The 17,982-nt window shown below is 37.3% G+C and overlaps 1 protein-coding gene across 1 annotated transcript in view; it reads right to left on the bottom strand.

Annotated features, from left to right (window-relative positions):
- abcb7 (ATP-binding cassette, sub-family B (MDR/TAP), member 7) overlaps positions 1 to 17,982 on the bottom strand; it is a 28,031-nt gene that overhangs the window by 8,962 nt on the left and 1,087 nt on the right. The window contains exons 2-8 of the mRNA XM_004073347.5: positions 15,713 to 15,796; positions 15,550 to 15,627; positions 14,450 to 14,569; positions 8,668 to 8,800; positions 6,468 to 6,736; positions 4,925 to 5,013; positions 4,697 to 4,784 (exon numbers count right to left, since the gene is read on the bottom strand). Coding sequence (XP_004073395.1) covers positions 4,697 to 4,784; positions 4,925 to 5,013; positions 6,468 to 6,736; positions 8,668 to 8,800; positions 14,450 to 14,569; positions 15,550 to 15,627; positions 15,713 to 15,796 — 861 coding nt within the window. The remainder of the gene's footprint in view (positions 1 to 4,696; positions 4,785 to 4,924; positions 5,014 to 6,467; positions 6,737 to 8,667; positions 8,801 to 14,449; positions 14,570 to 15,549; positions 15,628 to 15,712; positions 15,797 to 17,982) is intronic.

Genomic DNA, 17,982 nt, shown 5'->3' with positions numbered 1-17,982 from the left:
GTGGGTGATTTTCTTCTCCAGCTAACAGTTGTGGTTCTGTGCAGCTACAGACTTGGCATCAATTTGCATTTAAGGTAACACAGCGAATCACAGAGGCCCGCACAAACACACACACACACAGACACACACACGGGAGAAAGTAGCACAAGGAGGACAAACTGAAGCTGTGCAAGGCGCCGCGCTCAGGTTCTTCATCCGAGCCTTTGTGGAAGTGGAACGGATTTCTGAGTGGGTGGAGATCTAATTACATATGCACACTCACAGCTCAGAGTGATGCTAAATCTGGCCACATTGACACAGATGACACAAAATAACACAGAACAAAATGTTAAGAAAAACAGGACACAAGACAATAAAAGTGCAATGGTGGCAAAAAAATGAATAAATAAATATATAAAGGATAAAAAGCATTCATTATACGAGTAAAAGGAGGAACGCATTGTAAGGTTCTTTGCAAAATATTAAAATGGCATTGTGCTATATGAGGTCTTACTTATAAAAAGGCTTAAAAAATCCGCAATATGCACATTGTGAAACGGTAAAATAAAAAAAGGTTGAGGCATATTTGTAACATGATGCTACACAGAAATCATCCAGAGCTTTAACTTAAGTTTCTACGCAAAATAAAAGCATGAGTAAAAAATACAGTTTTTAGCAAAATTGGACTACAAGGCAGAAAGGTCTAGCCATCTAAAGATTAAATAATAATAGTATAATATTAATAATATAATAATATCAAATCATGTAAACAATTGTAAAAAAATATTGAATTTAATCCCATTTAAGATAAACAGTAGCAGCTGATAAGTAATTGATTTACAATTTTAAACTATTTTTATGTGACATTCAACAACAAAAATTGCAATTTTTGTTGCAACACAAATATAAAAAGGCTTTTTTTCCTATTCTAAACAAACACTCAATTATTGATTTGATATATTTCTACCCTGTGAAACCCAACAGAAACTGACGAGGAATCACAGAGCATCTTCCAATGTAAACCCAGCCTCTGAAAGTGTTTTTTCATATTTATGGTGATGCTTTCGTGGATTTTTTATGCCCTGTGTTTATATTTCCAATCCTTGCTTGAAACATTTCATTGACATCAAACATTATGACGTTTAGAACTCTGTTTTCTGAAAAACTGCTTTTTGTTTTTAAATCAATTTCCTCAAAAACATAAAAAATTAAACCGTTTGTAGAATTGATTTGCAAAGGTTTTTCTTTCAGGATTGATCTGAATTTAAACATTAAATTTATTAATCTAGTAGCAAGATAAGCAGGAGTTTAAAAACCTATGAAAATGTATATAATTATACTGTGATAAGTAGCAACCACGTGGAACAATAAAGCAATCCAGTAATATATATTTCCATTGGTGAATACTAAAAAATGTAGAAAGATTGAATTTTCTAATAGAAAACAAAAACAAAGTTAGAAGCAGCCATGTTAATAAGGTTTTAGAGAGAACTGAACTTAGCAAAGCCTGACTGTGTTGTAATGTATTATAAAAGCAGGCAAAGATGAATTGTGTGCTACTTCACCAGCCCACAAAAACTCATAAAATAACCCAGACTAATATTTTCACCCGGTCTTTATGGCACCAACTATTGAGGAGCACACGCAGTCTGACAATGTCAAACAATGAAGACCAAGGATTTCACACAAATTTAAACAACACGAACACATATAAACAGAACCAGAAATTAAACCATTAAGTTAAAATTACATTTTCAAAAAATATATAGTTGTTTATTGTTTGCTAACTTCTCCTTTGCTCTGACGAAAACAGGAATGGCTGCAGGAATTAAAGAGTTGCTTTTAACAGGTGGAAGCCTCAACCTTGAATCAAAGGGAAGAGTCTGAAAAGGGGTTTGCTGGCATCCGTCTAAAAGCTTTTAGCCTCCTTCCCTTGTCTGCTAAAGACATTTAAAGCAGGCGCTCTGCTGTACAGGCAGAGTCCGGCTATTTATTTTCACTATTTTGTGAGTTCTTTGACTCTATTCAGAGGTTCCCATAACAGCACATCACTGAAAAACCAAGTATGGACTTTCTCTTCGATTTGGATAAATAAATAAAAAAAGACAGAGAAAGAGTTTGTCTTTTTTTAAGTGAAACTGGTATTTTTTGGTTTAAAATTGGTGTCTTATCAATAAAGGTCCCATTACTTGTACTTCAGCACAGATTCTACCAATGTAATAGCGGGGCTTCTGTCTAAAATCAATTCCTTTGTCATTTTTTTGTTCCATGAAAAAAATACTCTGCTGAATTTGTTTTATTCTTAATGGAAAAGATTAATTTACAAAATAAAAGAAACAGTGCTGTGTTAATAAACAAGCAAAATAGCCTTTTTTTTATTTGCCGTAATAACATCATAAAACATAAAGATGCCAGGACTGTGTTTTCCCTGTTGGAATTACTCTGTATCAGCAGAGCATTTATGCTCACTGGAGTCTCACTCATACCATACCAGAAATATAATACTCATACCATAAATATAATACTCATACCATAAATATAATACTCATACCATAAATATAATACTCATACCATAAATATAATACTCATACCATAAATATAATACTCATACCATAAATATAATACACATGTAGAGGAGCAGAGGGCGAATTGAGCTCAGTTTGTCCATTTAATTTAATGTCTTATGACGTTTGTGAGTCATCACATCTGAGGGGAGCAGATTCTTAAGAGAAATGATTGATGTCATCATACCATAGAATCTGCTCAATGTAAACACTTTGATGTCCGCCACCAGGATTTTGACAGAAGACAAGCTTGCTTCCCTTTGTCCTAAATTCCGACAAAAGTAGCTGCAACCAATCAACCACACTTTCCGGGCTTGTTGTAGGGCACGCCCACATTTTATGCTTCAAATCAAGAGATCAGAGATCTAAAAAGATCAATTGAAAGAAAAACAAAATGCCCTGATATGAGATGAGGTGCCAGGTTTGTGTTCAAACCTGCTATGATTCAAAAAATGAAATCATAACTGACTACAAAACAAAAAAGAAAACGTTTTTTAACTGTGCCATAAGTCCGGTGGTAATCAATTTGCCATGTTTTAGTTCAAATTTGGTCTCAATTAAATGCTGACAAACATGACCTCTATCCCTGGCAGCAGCAAAATAGTTTTAGAGCAGTTTTTTCCCGTGTGAGAGAATAGAAAGAGTTTCACAAGTAGGAGATTTACACTTGCAAAAACAATCTTAATTTGTCAATCTCTTTTTGTTTCATTAGCTCTAACAAACGAGGCATTTTTCCTCTTTCTTATTATGTTACATTTGTGGTTAAATAAGAAGAAAGTTAAATTCCTGTTTTTGTGCTTCTGCTAGTTATTTTCAAGTACTATAGCAATAATTTGAGACAATCAAACTTGATCTTAAAGAAAATGACTTGGGCGTATTTATGTTACATTTGGACTCTGGCAAACACTTTATGCAAGTAAATGAATCTACAAGTACATACATTTCAGAAGCTCGATTTGTTTGATCATATTCTAATTCTGATCTATTGCAAAAGTGTTCCCAGTGGTTCCTTAATTATGATTCTACAGTTTTTAGCCTAAATCAAAAACCTTTTATTTTCTAGGACAAAGTTTCTGCAGAGCGGCAGGAGTTCATTAGAAAGTCGTTTCTGAGTTGTGAGCTGAGCGTTGGCATAGAGCAGCTCTGCTCCCACATCCTGTCCTCCATCTGATGACATGCTGTCCCACTAGCTTACAGCTCCTCACAACCTCACAACATTACTGGTGCAACAACAATGGGGAGCAAAATTGGAGCTATTTTGTCTTCCACATTTCAGTCTGAACGAAGGGTTAATGCTATTGTAGATTGTTTTTTTTCTTTTCTTTTTTGGCATGAACAATACACAACTGTTGTCATTTCTATCCAGCCTTTAAGTTTTGAGACAGATAAAAGCTCAGACGAGGAAAACAAAGACGTACACAAGTGGATGCATCAGAATGGAGCAGAGGAGGGAGCTTGTAGCCCGCCCAACATATTTTCTACGTGACAAATATGATCTTTTTCAAATTTGAATAAAGAAATACTCACAAATTTAATTTTAAGCTTAATTTTTTAAATATATGTTCTCTGTCATGCCACATGTGAGAAACACCAAAAACATAATTTTCATTGGAGTGGGAATTTAAACGTTATTGCTTTCCGCCCACTTTTGCCCCTATAAACTACACATAGTTCATTTCTAATATAATTAACAAAAGTGACACGGAATAAAGTCAAATAAGTAATTAAATAAACGGTGTGCTTTGCTCAAAAGTGTTTTACTCAAAGTGTTTCGACAAAAGTTAGACCCTTAACTGTAATTGGAAGGTTGGGATTTCAAGTCAATACAAGACTTTTAAATTTTCGGTGGAAATTTATGATTAATTTAAAAGATTAATCCCACAAAAAAATATAACTTTAGTGCTTTAAAGAAAGGTTTAAAAATGATTAAAACCAGTTGGTATTATTTTGTTTTGGACAAATACATTTCTAAATTTCATTCCTTTTTATAAAAGGTTACGGGTAGATTTATTAGCTTTGAGAAATGCTCAAATCCATTAAGTTAATCTTTAAAAATTGTTGCGTTGACAGAAGATGTGAACATTTTTTACGAGGTAAACACATATTTGGTCCATTTTCTGTACGTCTAGGGCCGGGTGGGGGTTGGTTCTTACCTTAACAGTCTCATAATTGAGCAGAGAGTCGATGGCGGCGTTGCCCGCTTCGTTGTCTGCTTTGTTCATCTCTATACGGAACCGAGTCCTGTGTGTGACATGTGCAATAAGGCCTTTCATTAGTACATTTCAGCTGGTGAGTGACCACATTTACTGACCCTGTCAAACAAAAGCGAACCTCACTTATAGATACAGACACAGAAAAACAACACAAATCCTCCATCCTACCTCCACTGAGTGACAAGAATTGTGAAAATAGTATATGCTGATAAGGTGCCCAAGGCCACTGCTGCAAACTCCCCACCACACTTGTAATACTGCAGAGAAGGATGAGAAGGACAGAGCATTTTTACACCTTATTATTGGAAAAAAAATGTTTTTAATCCAGTGTACTTAATACTAGATTAATTTAATTTTTCTGCAAAAAAAAACAAGGTTTGCTAAAATAGTAATTATGCTCCTATTTCAGTCAAACTAAAGTAAAAATGTTAGATTTTGATGGTCAAGAAGCCTTCAGTTCATTTCAAATGCAGAAGGACATTAAACACTACCACACTTAGGATTCATCACAGACACTGATGAACTGCATTTCCACGAAACCTTATTAAACATTCGTATTACCGTCAGAATGTGAATTAGACAATAAACCAGAAATTAATTTGCAGGGAATCTGCAGAAAGGATTGTCAAGGTTACACAAAGTCACTAGGTTTTGAGGCTTGTTTAATTAAAAATCAACGTTTGTGTTTGACCTTTCAAACATGGTCGAGAAACAATTTTGACAGTCTTTTAATACATAGATAAAAATCAGATACAAATGACCTGCTGGGAGTTTGCAGGGATCCTGAATTTTGGCCAATACTGTGAATCAGCATTACTTATGAGATTCTTCTAGCAAGTTGGCTTCAAGATAAAGCAACTAAAAACTCAATACAGTGGTTTTAAAACGTGTTTTTATTCTACAAATGACCAGCTTATTAAGAAAAAAAACTATTTGAAAGCATGAATATATCAGGTTTTTAAATGATGTCTCTGTTACAGGCGAACGGCATCCACTCATGTATCTCTACTCCACCTTTTTTTCATTAAGGCTTGTAGCCTCTATGGAGGCTGAGTTGCTATGCCAGTCACTAGCCAGGCCACCAGGAGTAATGTGGGGTTCAGTGCCTTGCCCGAGGACACTTGGACTTGTGGGTAGGCAGAGGGGGGGAAAGCATTCCCTTGATAGAAGATCAACCGCTCTACCCCTGCACAATGGCCGCCCCACTCTAAAAGACGGCTCTTTTCGTTACATAATAACCGGTTAAAAATATTTTTCTCAAAAGAAAGGGACAAAACAAGAACTGGATTTTTTTTGAGTGACAACGACGACTCCAAACATTGAATTCAATTCCACTTCCCGATCAGACACATTATGCATGTTTGCAGACATTACAAAACAGGTTTCATTCAAGTTCAATTTAATCTTGAATACTGTCAGACTTCTTCTAAACCACACAGTCTGACACTTTTCTTTTTTTCCAGTTCATAAACTCAAGTACTGCAGGGAAGCTGCAGGGTTCAGGATGTACAGAGCTCCTGCTTAAGCTGCAAACTGGAATAATTTAGAAAATTCTTTGTAAACAAACAATACTACAATACTGATACTTTTAAATCAATCAAAGGCGTCTTAGATGATTGTCAACAGCCTACTTGAAAAGTTCAAGTCACACTGCTGCTTTTCTGGGAAGACAAAGCTTTTGATCGCCATCAATCTCATCCCTGGGACTCACCAAAATAGCACTGACGAGGAACATCTCAAACACTGTGGGTCCGAGATTGAAGACAAGAGCACTGAGGACAAAGGAGATGCCCCGTGTGCCGCGGTCAATGGCCTTGGACAAAGCCCCTGTCTGGCGGCTGAGATGGAAACCCAGATCCAGATTGTGCAGGTGTAAAAAGACATTCTTCGCGATGCGCCGGATGGAGCTCTGGGCCACCTTGCCGAACACGGTGTTCCTCAGCTCGTTGAAGAGGGCCGAGCCCGCTCGTGAGACACCATCTGGGATATCAAAGAAAACAGAGAGCTTTGGGACACCTGGTGTGAAAAGCCGTGAGGTTTAAACAGTGGAGCTGCTGCGTGATAATCTATCATCCTAAGCACAGACGACAGTTATGAAATGAACTATACTTTCCTGGCCCATTAAATGTGACACAGCGCACTGAGGCAGCTGAGACTGGATAGGTTATACTACTCAAGACGGCAATGAAGCTTGTGTAGGGTGGTGAAACTTTTTTTTTTTTTTATCATCTTATGTCTGGAAGTATTCAAATATGTCAGCAGTAGTGTACTCTTATTACATAGTAGGGAAGTCTTACTAGAGTACTTAAAGGATAAAATCTGGCAAATGAATAGAAGCACACAAATTATTTTAAAATATGCTATAAGCAACAATAAATACATCTAGCAATAGAAAAACCTGTTCAATTAGAGTAGTTATTTTTATATAAAACCAAACTTCTTGCCAGCTGAGGCATCAGCTACAGAAAATAAAAGCTGACATTTTTGCCAGAAGACACAATCTCCAGGACTACTCGTATTAGATGGGGAGATGCGAGAGGAGTGGAGGACCAGTCAAGAATATACGGTACATGAGCTTTTTGAGCAAATCCAACAAAGACTGCTGAAGAATTAATTCCAATTCGATAGCATTACAAACTCATGATGTGGCCTCTTTAAGCACATTTAAAGTTCCACTCCAATCATCTTTTTCATCTATTTTAAAATTGTTCCCAGTGGTCTTTTAGTTATGATTATGCCGTTTTTAGTTTCATTTTAAAAACTTGTGTCGTTTTCCAGGATTGGTTTCTGCAGAGTTCATGGCAGTTGTTCATTGGAAATCTACCTCTGGGTTTTGCTGTGGAGCAACCCCACCCCACTTCCTGTTGCTGAGAGCTCTCTGTTACACGCTCCCCCTCACAGCCCCAACCTAACATTACCGGTGCAACAAATATGGCGAGCAATATTGGAGCCATCCAGCCGTACAGGCAGATACCAGCTCAGATGAGGAAACCAAAGATGTACATGGATCTGTTTGTCTACAAGTGAATGCATCAGAATGGAGCGGAGGAGGGAGCTTGTGGCCCTCCCAGCATATCATCTATGTAACAAATAGGATCTTTTTCAATCTTTTTTTTTGTCTGCTCCTGATTCATGATCATGAGTTCAAAGAAATAGGAATTGGCTCACATAAAGAAAAACCTAGCCAAAGTGCTTCAGCCCAATAAAATCAACAGCTTCACACATAAAAAAACCTGATTTGATTTGGCGCTGCTGGTAAATTCTTATGCAATCATAGAACGAGCATGACCATCGCAAATTGATGCGAGCCTCAGTTTGAATAGTACATCGTCTTCCTGGGGGGATTTCACCGTGTTGTGAAACACAAAAGTCAGGGTTGATAATCCCCCCCCCACCCACTAGTCCAGCCAGGCCCAGCTCTGCTCAGCTCTGCTCAGCGCTGCTCTTCACGGGGCTGTAATGTGGCGTTAAATAGGAATGCTCATCTAATGAACAATGTGTCCACATCTGACAAGGTAGGATGAGCACTGTGCTGCCAAATTACTCCAGTCACTGTGAGCTTCACATGCAGGGACTATAGGAAACACTTAAAGGCCTATTTGAACAAAAAATAAAAGCTTAGAAAAGTAAAAAGGGTTAAAGAAGGAATTTCTTTGGCACCGCTTTGAACAAATTCTGTTCTGGGAAGCAAACTGAAGAGCCATCAACACATACGAGTGAGTTGTAGGGATTGAAAGCCGTGAACTTGTATGCAGAACGACTCCTAATGCAAATATGTGAGAGAAAAAGAGGTCTCAAGCAGCACTGATATGAATGTGGTGGGAAAGGTTAGCCTGCAGATAACAGTCTCACAGCCCCCTCCCCTCTGATGTGCACGGCACCTGCCAGAGTAATACAAGTCTGGGACTTACAGCCAATCAGCACGGCCGTTGTCATAGTAGCCACGGTACTTGGCGCGTCATTCAGGTTCAGCATGTGCCCCGACATCTGGTTAAGCTCGTCTACTGCATACTTAAACATGAAGGGCACCATCACATTGGTAAGCTGGAACAGAGAAAAGCATTCATCATCAGTAAAAACTGTGACAAAGTCAATTACAGATCAACATGAAACTGTATTTTTTTTTTAATGTAGTTACTTTTTTTAGTTGAAATAAAAGAAAAGAAAAGGTAAAAAAGAACAGCGGGTCAAGAGTTTGGCGGCCCGGTCTAATCTGCAGTTTCTTCAAATATTTTCCAGCATCGGAATACGTTGTGCGACTAGCTTGTCCTTGGGTAGAGTTCAACTGCCGGTGGCACAAAAGGCCAGGCAGTGGATTCCAAAAGACCCTCGTGCAAAAGTCACAAATGAAGCTCTGCATTTGGGCTTTTTTTTTGAGAAATGCTTCCAGGGGCCATATGGACTTGGCAACAGAACCACGCAGCTCTGGAAGTTAAGAGTCTTTTTTTTAAATCAATCAATCAATGTCCGTATAAATTACCGGTACACCAAGTATGAGATGTTATTCAAAATTGGAAAAGCTAACGGTTTATAGCAGCACTGTCCAGAAAGAACTTTCTCATCTAGCTGAGGTGTGACGCTACTCCAAGATCTGTCCTCTTTCATAAATGTACACTTGGAGAGCCCCATTCACCTGCCAATAGAGCCAAATCCATCCATATATTTGCCAAGTGAAGTAAATACTACTTATCACACAGATAAAAGTATCTGATATTGAAGTTTTGCAGCTAAAGTACCTCTCTAGTCAATCAACCACTTACTGCAAAGACTATAGTTTGTTCACGGCTGTTCAAACAGGCAAAACTGCTGTCATGTTCCACCTGCACCCTGGATTACTGCATGTTTTTGCTGCAGAATTGATGGTGGCTGAGTCGACTGCTGCCCCTCTGCACGTGCCAAAAGATTTTCAGGGAGATTGGGGTCTCGACTGTGGCAGCCAATTTGTGTTTTCAAATGATGCATCGTGCTCTCTGAACCGCACGTTCACAAAGTAAGCCCGGCAAATCCTGACTTTGTCATCGCAGGAATATGCTCAAGCCATCGGGTAACGAGAAATACAAAAATTCAATAGTTGAGGGGAGGGATCTGCCCATTCGTAAGATCTGGTAGTCGGCTAACAGAAATTGTTGACACCTGAAACATATCAATGAGCCCTGGCCTGCTCTTTTTCTATCTGTTCCCAAAAAAGCATTCAGCTTGTGGTGTTCCTTTGGCCCGGCTACTTTTATCAAATTATTTTTTTAATTACCGGTAAGCTTTTTTTTTTTTTTTAATCCCCTCCTGAATGTACAAAAACAGAAACTAAGAACAAACACATCTGAAAACATTCAAGCACAGTGGAACAAAAAGTCAATCATTGTTCGAAATAGAACTGCCAAACATCTCTTTGATTAACAAAAAAAAAACCTGTTGTCAGCAAACCTTCTGCATCTTTCCCTCCAAACTACATTAATTAGTTCAATTCCATTCACTCCATTATAAAACATGGAAACACCTTCTTGGTCTTCTGTTTCCAGGTGCTTATTTGGTTCTTGAAGGAACCCATTGGTCCTGGACAAAAACTGCACAACAATTTTTTATGACATTTACGGCCCAACGGAACCCTGGACATGACGTAAATGAATTGTTCTGTCAAATTAATGATTTATGGCCCTGAATTAGTGTTTTTTGCACATAAACTTGTATTTCATGGCCACCGACTAGCATTTTGTGTGCACAATTACTATTTCATGAGCTCAAATTAGCATTTTAGTATCTTCAATTCTTACTATTAATTTGAGCTCATAAAATATGAATTTGTGCCCACAAAGAGATAATTTGTACCCACTGATTTGTGCACACATAATGCCAATAAAAAGCTCATTTGGGCCCAATAATGACTCATTTTTGCCCGCAAAATACTAATTTGTGGCCACAAAATGATAAGTTATGGTCACAAACTGCTTGAGTACACAAAATACTAATTCCTGGCCTCAAATTATTCATTTTAAAAATTCTTAATTTAACACTTTGTTTTTGTTTTTTGTCGTTTACAGACCTTCGTACCGCCTCAATGAACCTCTTCAATATCTTAACAAATGAAAGCAGATAAAACAAAAAAAGCGGATGAAGGTTTAAGCTTTTCAACATCCCCCAAATTCCCTCTAAAACTGCACAATAAGGAAGTTCTCTTCTTAGATTTATCTTTTGAAGCAAATTCTAAACTCTGATCAGTCTTACCATCAACCTTTATAGCAAGCAGCTGTGGAATATTTCTTTTTGGGTGTTATTAGTCAGATCTAAGCTTCCACAATCCTTGTTATGACTTATCATTTAGAAGAGAAATCTAACATTGCTCATTGGTGTGTAACGAATAATGCGTTTCTCCCAGACTGGCTCTGCCAGTGCAGCAGAAGAGGCTGGTGATTCCTGCTAATAGAATTGAAATGGTCATTAAGGCTAATTAAAAGCACGGGGACAGCTGTATGACTCAGGCTGGGCGGTCCGCTGCACATTAGAGCACATAGAGAACACTGCATCGCAGAAAGAAAAAAAAAAAACCACTCATTTCAAACCCGTTTCATTTGAACCAGCCAACCCTGAATATGTGAACATGGGGGGGGGTATTTTTAGCTCCTTGTCTCGTGTCAAATCCAGCATATTTCTTTATCACATCTTTATGCCTGAATGTATCAAGGCTTCTTGTACAACTTGCTTCGGCGCCAGGGGTTTAGCTTTTTCATTGCTGGGCATTCCTCTCAAAAACCTGCAAGCGTACCCATCAGGCGAAACAATATCTGCCTTTTCCGCTACCAAGACAACAGAATCTGGCGCAAAAATAGCCTGAGCCCATTATCACAGACCCAAAACATGTCCTCAATTTTAACCACTATTGCATGACAAGGTTGGATGTGCTCTTTTAATCCATTAACAGGAACCGCTGGAGATTAAACTGACACAGTGTCAACCTGTACCTGGCAATATGTCATCCCGTAATAGAGATTTGGTGTCAAGTAGCAGGGAAAAAGGCCTTCGGGCTATGGTGAATTAGCTTTACCTTAAAGTATGACATACAGAGTGACAGAGAGTCAGAGGGGGCTTCATCTGAAGCCAACTTGTATGTAATCATTTATTTGCTATGAAAATGTCACTGATAAAGTGGCTTGCAGAGGTGGCGTGCACGCTAACTCGATAATTATGCAGTTGATTTCAAATTGCGGCCACACAGTCGGTGCTTGGGAGTTCAAACAGACAGAGTGGTGAAATGGAGGTTAACTCCAGCAAGGCAAAAAAACAAAAATAAAAAGTAGGAGTAGATGGGAGTGCTTGTGCACGTCTGTCGCTCCTCAGCACACACTGGAGGGAGCCGTGCTGGGCGGCAGCAGGACGCGTTTATTTAGCGGCTTTGAATTTGTAATTGTGTTCCAGGGTGTAAATTAGACACCATCAACAAAAGGAAGAGGAAGCATGTCTTTTACTGATTGATGCATGCAATTAATTATTTAAAAATCTATTTGAAATGCACCTTGTTTAGTCTTCTGCAAGTTCTTTGTCAAATGCAATCCCTTTTGGTGAGAGTTCATGATATTAAACCATTTGTTTGAAAGGCGGACTCCTTGATTTTCCTAGCCCAGCTGATACTGCAGTGTTTTGCACAGTTCTTTGGCCTGTTCTCTGACAAAGATTTATTACAGATAAAAGACATTTACTTTCAGATTTGAATGTAATGCTTTTTAATGATTTATTTATAAAAATGGTTGATCACTTGATGAGTTGGATAGAAATTATTTTTTGTTTTCAATTTCTCTCAGTTTCTAAAATTTCAACAAACAAAACTAAACTAAAAGACCAGAAAATCTGAGGATCTGACACTAGGTAAAAAGTCAATCGTGTAAGCTATCTATAAAAACCATTGCAACATTTGTTATGTTTATATACACTGCAAAATCAGGCCCCCTATAAATGAGTAAATATTCTTTAAATTTGAGTTTTTTTCTTTAAATAAACCAAAAAAAACTCTTCCAGTGGAGTAAGAAAAATGATCTCACCACTAAGACATGCTGTCTAAGACTATTTTGCTATTTAAAACGTCCTTTATAAGATCATTTCTCTTGCAAGAGACAATTTTTCTTGAAATGAGGGTCTTTCTACTTTCTATTAATTCAGTATTTGGAGTGTACCTGTGACTTTCAGGGGTTTTATTTTCTGCTCCCAAACAACCATGTTTACTTGCTCCCATCTAGGAAGACTTCTGCATAAAAATAAATACCATGGGTTATGATCATAGTGAGTGCATCTTATCAGAGCACAAACAGCACATGAGCACGCTTTTCAAAGCAAGTCTGTTTCCCAGCAGCAGTGCCAAATAACAGCAAGGAGCTGCTGACAAATACAAGCCGTTGTGATGTTTGCTGGAGCTGGCGATGCACCATTAACTCCATCGTGTCGTTTCCCCTCGTGTTGGGCGAAGTTTTGGGAGGAAAAAGAGGATTGTTGTGTCAAACTGACTCGTGCAGCGTTTGCTGAGCTTTTCGGGGGGTGGGGGGGGGGGGGGTGTTTCCAACACATCAAACATATCAGTCACTTTAGAAGTTTATATACGCAACAACAAAAGAGGATGGATTCCAGAGAAAATGTGTTATTCGGGACTTTTAGTGGAATTTGTAGAATTGCTGCATCTTCATGAAACCTAAAAAACAAATCTCCTGATGTATCCTTAAAAAGTGAACACACACACATTTTGTGTGTGTAGACACCTTAATCAGAAAAAAAATGACAGTGGAAGAGGCAGTTTGTGACTTTCTCCATCAGCTGACACGTTGCACATAAACCGTGATGTTGCAGAATTTTTCTTCCCATTCTGCAACTGCGAGCTTCTATCAAACCCTCCCCCCTGGATGATTGGGATCTAAAAGACAGGCGAACACTCATCACTGTCTGCCGTTAGTAAATTGTGATGCAAAACAGCTAAGAGTGTAATTCAACTCAGAGATATCACAGCAGTTTTCCCCTGATGGGATAAGAGTCGCTGCCGGAAAAGGAGGCGCCGTTTGGTGATACCATCCGCCACCGACAAGCTATAATTCAAAGTATGATCACAAACATGTCAACAGTGATTTTCCTGTTGTATAAAAAACACTTCATTCAGAATAATGTCTTAATTTGGTAAACGATACGGAAGTTAAAGACATTTTAGGTGGCTCTCCATCCACCATCTCTTAATCTGAGAATATTTTTAACGTGCATTTTCCTGCAATCACAAGTTTATCTTAAAATACAACATAAAGCTAAATAGTATTTGTAAAAAAAAATCCATATTCTACTACAGAAACTGAATTTAAATAAAAAATCAATGACTTGATGCATCTTAGTTAGATGGATTCATATATCTTGTTACGAACCCAAATCCACTGCACAGCGGGACGAGCCGCAACAAAAACCCAACAGCAAAACGGGACACAGTAACCAAATAGAAGAACCAGCTATCAAGTTTTTAGGTTTTGTTTTGCTTAGTACTCCTGTGGAAAAAAAATAACGGAATAAACTAAATACAGTGATTAAAATTTGTGTCCTTCTTATAATCGAGTCCTTTTATGTCTTTTAAAGAAGCTTGTGTTTTTTTAAAGGAAAACGAAAGGTCGATCTTGCTACTATTTGCATAGAAGCAGAAAAATGCAGGAGATATCACCGATGAGACACGGATTCAAAACCCACCTTAGCTCCAGCAAGCAGGCCCAAAGAGACAGCAACACGGGCCCGCAGGTCTGGTCTATCCTTTGGCCAAACATAAGAGAGCATGGCAGACAGGATCTTGGCAGAATGGACTTCTTTTAGCTGTGAAGAAGACAAAACAAAAACAGTACTTACATAACTTTTCATTACTTTTCAGTTTGACTGGGGGGGCAGTTAACTTTCTATCCAACCTAAAGCAGAGTCTGCCAATAACTCATAACTAATGTGCATTCTGAATTCGGTATGACAATCATAGTGACCTAGAGATGACACACTGAGCAGACACACTGAACATAAAATGCCAGCAGGAGTCTCATGGGAGATCTGGCAGGAGCTGCAATAGGAGACTCTCCAGGTGGACTTGGAGATCCAGTCTGACACTACAAGTCCCAAGAGACACCTGGGCTGTCATCCCAGTTGAGGCTGAGAGTCCACCGGTGCCAACGTGGCTGTTTACCAACGCTGCAACACGCATCTGCTGCAGGGACTCTCCACAGGCCCGGGAACACGCGGTAATTCCTCTAATCAAGTCAATATGGCGGCCGCATGTTACAGTCCCGCACCTCCAAACACATCGCAGGGAAAGTGTGTCCAAAACACCTGCATGTAATCAACACAATGAAGCCCAGCACTGAAGGGAGGCTTTACCAAACTTTAAATGATGCAGCTCAGAAGTGACCAGTTTATCTGCTAAAAAGGCTTCACAAATGATTGAGCCATTAAGCAGATAGACGACTGATTTCTGTAAAATGTTGCACCAAAATCCAGGAGTAACCATTTTAAAACTATTACTTTTCTGGTGATAGGTCAACAATGACATGGATTTAATCTTAAAAATGACTACTGGTCAGAACAGAATACAGCCCTGACACAACTACTGACACTTACATGACATGAAAAACTGTAGAAAAATGGAAATAGCATAATTGTGCAAATCTAAAAGTGGAATATAATATTAACAAATGAATTGTTAACAACCCTAACAATGTTAAGTCAACACTCCTAGCAACCAGGCAACTGTTTTTATTTCTCTAAAAAAGAAAAACACAGCAAAGTAAGGAATGAGAAAGGAAGTTATTTACCACGTTTTTGGGATCTGCATTCAGACGTCCTCCTGCATTTCCGTGCCAACATGTCCGCTTGTCTGTCACCTGTAAATGCTGGAAAAAAGCAAAAAGCAAATGAAATTTGGCCTTTCCGGTCTCCCTTTAACAGCAAACACTGAATCCCTTTGTCCCGGGCTACCTTCGCAGCTTCTAAAATCTGGCGTCTGTTTTCCGTTCGGTTCGTGCTCCATGAGGCTGTGCGTTGGGGATGAAGGGAGTTTAACTGAAACACAAGGGAGAGCTCCTCGTTGGTTTCTGTTTTTTATTGCCAAATGCAAAAAAACTAATAATAATAACTTCTCAAATTAAAAAAAAAAAAAAAAGGGAAACACATTTAACTTAAGCAAGCACATTATAAATATGACATATTCCAGCTTATTATCCGTGCTAAGGTTAGAGGTGAAGACAGAAACATAGAAGCAGAAAAGCTAATTAAGCAAAAGACGGACATATCTAATTTGTTTTAATGTTTTTTTCCCATAAAAACAACTTGTTAAAATAAAGAAAATAAATTGATTCAAAGAAAGTTTAGACAGTTAAGGAGCATGATTCATTATCAATTCAAAGACTGTATAATGTTCATTGTGTGGAAAACAATAACATCACTTTAGGACAACTATGTAGGATGAAAACACACAACCAAATTTACGGCCTGAATATATATAAGATGATGAGGTTGGTGCAACTCAAGCACATCATTTCATGGGACTCACTGTTCTTCTTTTATTACATACTCTGTTTTAGCAAAAGTTGTAGTACGACAAACAAACACACAATATATATATATATATATATATTTGGGCTGCACGATATAAGAAAAACTCGCGATATGCGATATTGGTGATTAATATTGCGATAACTATATAAATCGCGGTATACAAACAAATAAAACAACCAAAAACATAATTTCCATTTCACTGCAACAGTTTAAAATTTATACTCCAACTGACCCTTGTCGACGTAGGAGGCAAACATCAAACATAAAAGGGCTCATCTGATTGATAAACAACGTAAACGGGTCCTTCCGATTGGTTAAATGCATAAAGGGATTTAATTCATTTGTTCAATATTTCAAGCTGCCATGAGATTGTTTTAGCACATTTAAGGTAACCATTTATTGCGATTTTCGCCATCTTTTGCGGTATGCATATTGCACAGCTTCATGTCGCGATAACGATAAATTTGCGGTATATTGTGCAGGCCTAATATATATATATATATATATATATATATATATATATATATATATATATATATATATATATATATATATATATTTCTTTTTATGAATAGTGAGTGGGCAAACACTGGTTCATGCTTTTTTTCAGGATTATCGTTAAGTACATGGAGGTATTATTGAGGTATTGTCGATTGTGTGCAGAGATTTTTAATTAACTTTGAAAAAAGTAAAAGATTTAAACTTATTCTAATCCTTACATAACTTTTTAAATAACAGCATGTAAGTAATAGTTTTTTTAAGGTGTAATTTGATTTTATTCTACATGTCTTCTGGATAAACATACCAGTAGTTGATCATAGCCAATAATAAGAAAAAAAAAAGCCAAACAAAAACACTTCAAACTTTAAGCTCAGAAAAAAATATCCAATCTGTTGTGATATACATGTGTTTAACATTATAGGAAAGGATCACAGTTAAATTACAAAATTGGATGTCATTCACAATTTAAAACAATTTTCAATTCAATGAATAAATATGAAATAACGTCTTAACTTACACACAAAATCAATACTTGGGAGGTGTAAAAACTAACTTTTAACATAATTAATGACTTATAACTAAAGAAATCTTGAACTAAAAACTAATTGAAAGAATGTATTTTTCTTTTTTTATGGAAAACAGACGACCATAGATAGATTTAAAATATTGTTTTCCAAATTCAGATAAATTTGTTGTCAATTTATTAGTTTTGTTTTCTTAGTTCAAAAACATGTTTCGTTGCATTTAATTAGGCCATTGCTTAACTTCACTGATATATTTGTTTAAAAAACCCAAAGTTATGTATCAATATAATATATCTTTCTTTATTTCCATTTCAAAACTAATTCTCAATATTTCTTTAACACAGCTAGTCTTTTATTTTGAAATGAATATGAAAGTTGCTTTGTTGCTCAGTGATTGTTGTTACCAAAATGTTTCAATGCATAAATGTTTTTTTAACAATGTTTCAACTGTTTTGTGTTGTAAAGTAACCATTTTACTTTTAATTAAAAAAGTAAAAAATTAAATATCAATAATTTGTGGCTGTCATTTCTTTGTAAAACCCTCTTTTGTTTGTATGGCCTGTTCCAACACAATGTTTATTAAACAGTAGTTTCATCAGTTCTTTCTGCAACTCTGCAAGGGAGATTTTCATTGCTTATAGGGAAGACTGCATAAGAAATAAAACA

This window comes from Oryzias latipes, chromosome 10, assembly GCF_053564925.1.
Source record: "Oryzias latipes strain Hd-rR chromosome 10, Olatipes_Hd-rR_3.1".
Classification (NCBI taxonomy): Eukaryota; Metazoa; Chordata; class Actinopteri; order Beloniformes; family Adrianichthyidae; genus Oryzias; species Oryzias latipes.
The sequence above is the reverse complement of the archived record's forward strand: the minus strand, read 5'-3'. Positions and strand labels throughout refer to the sequence as shown.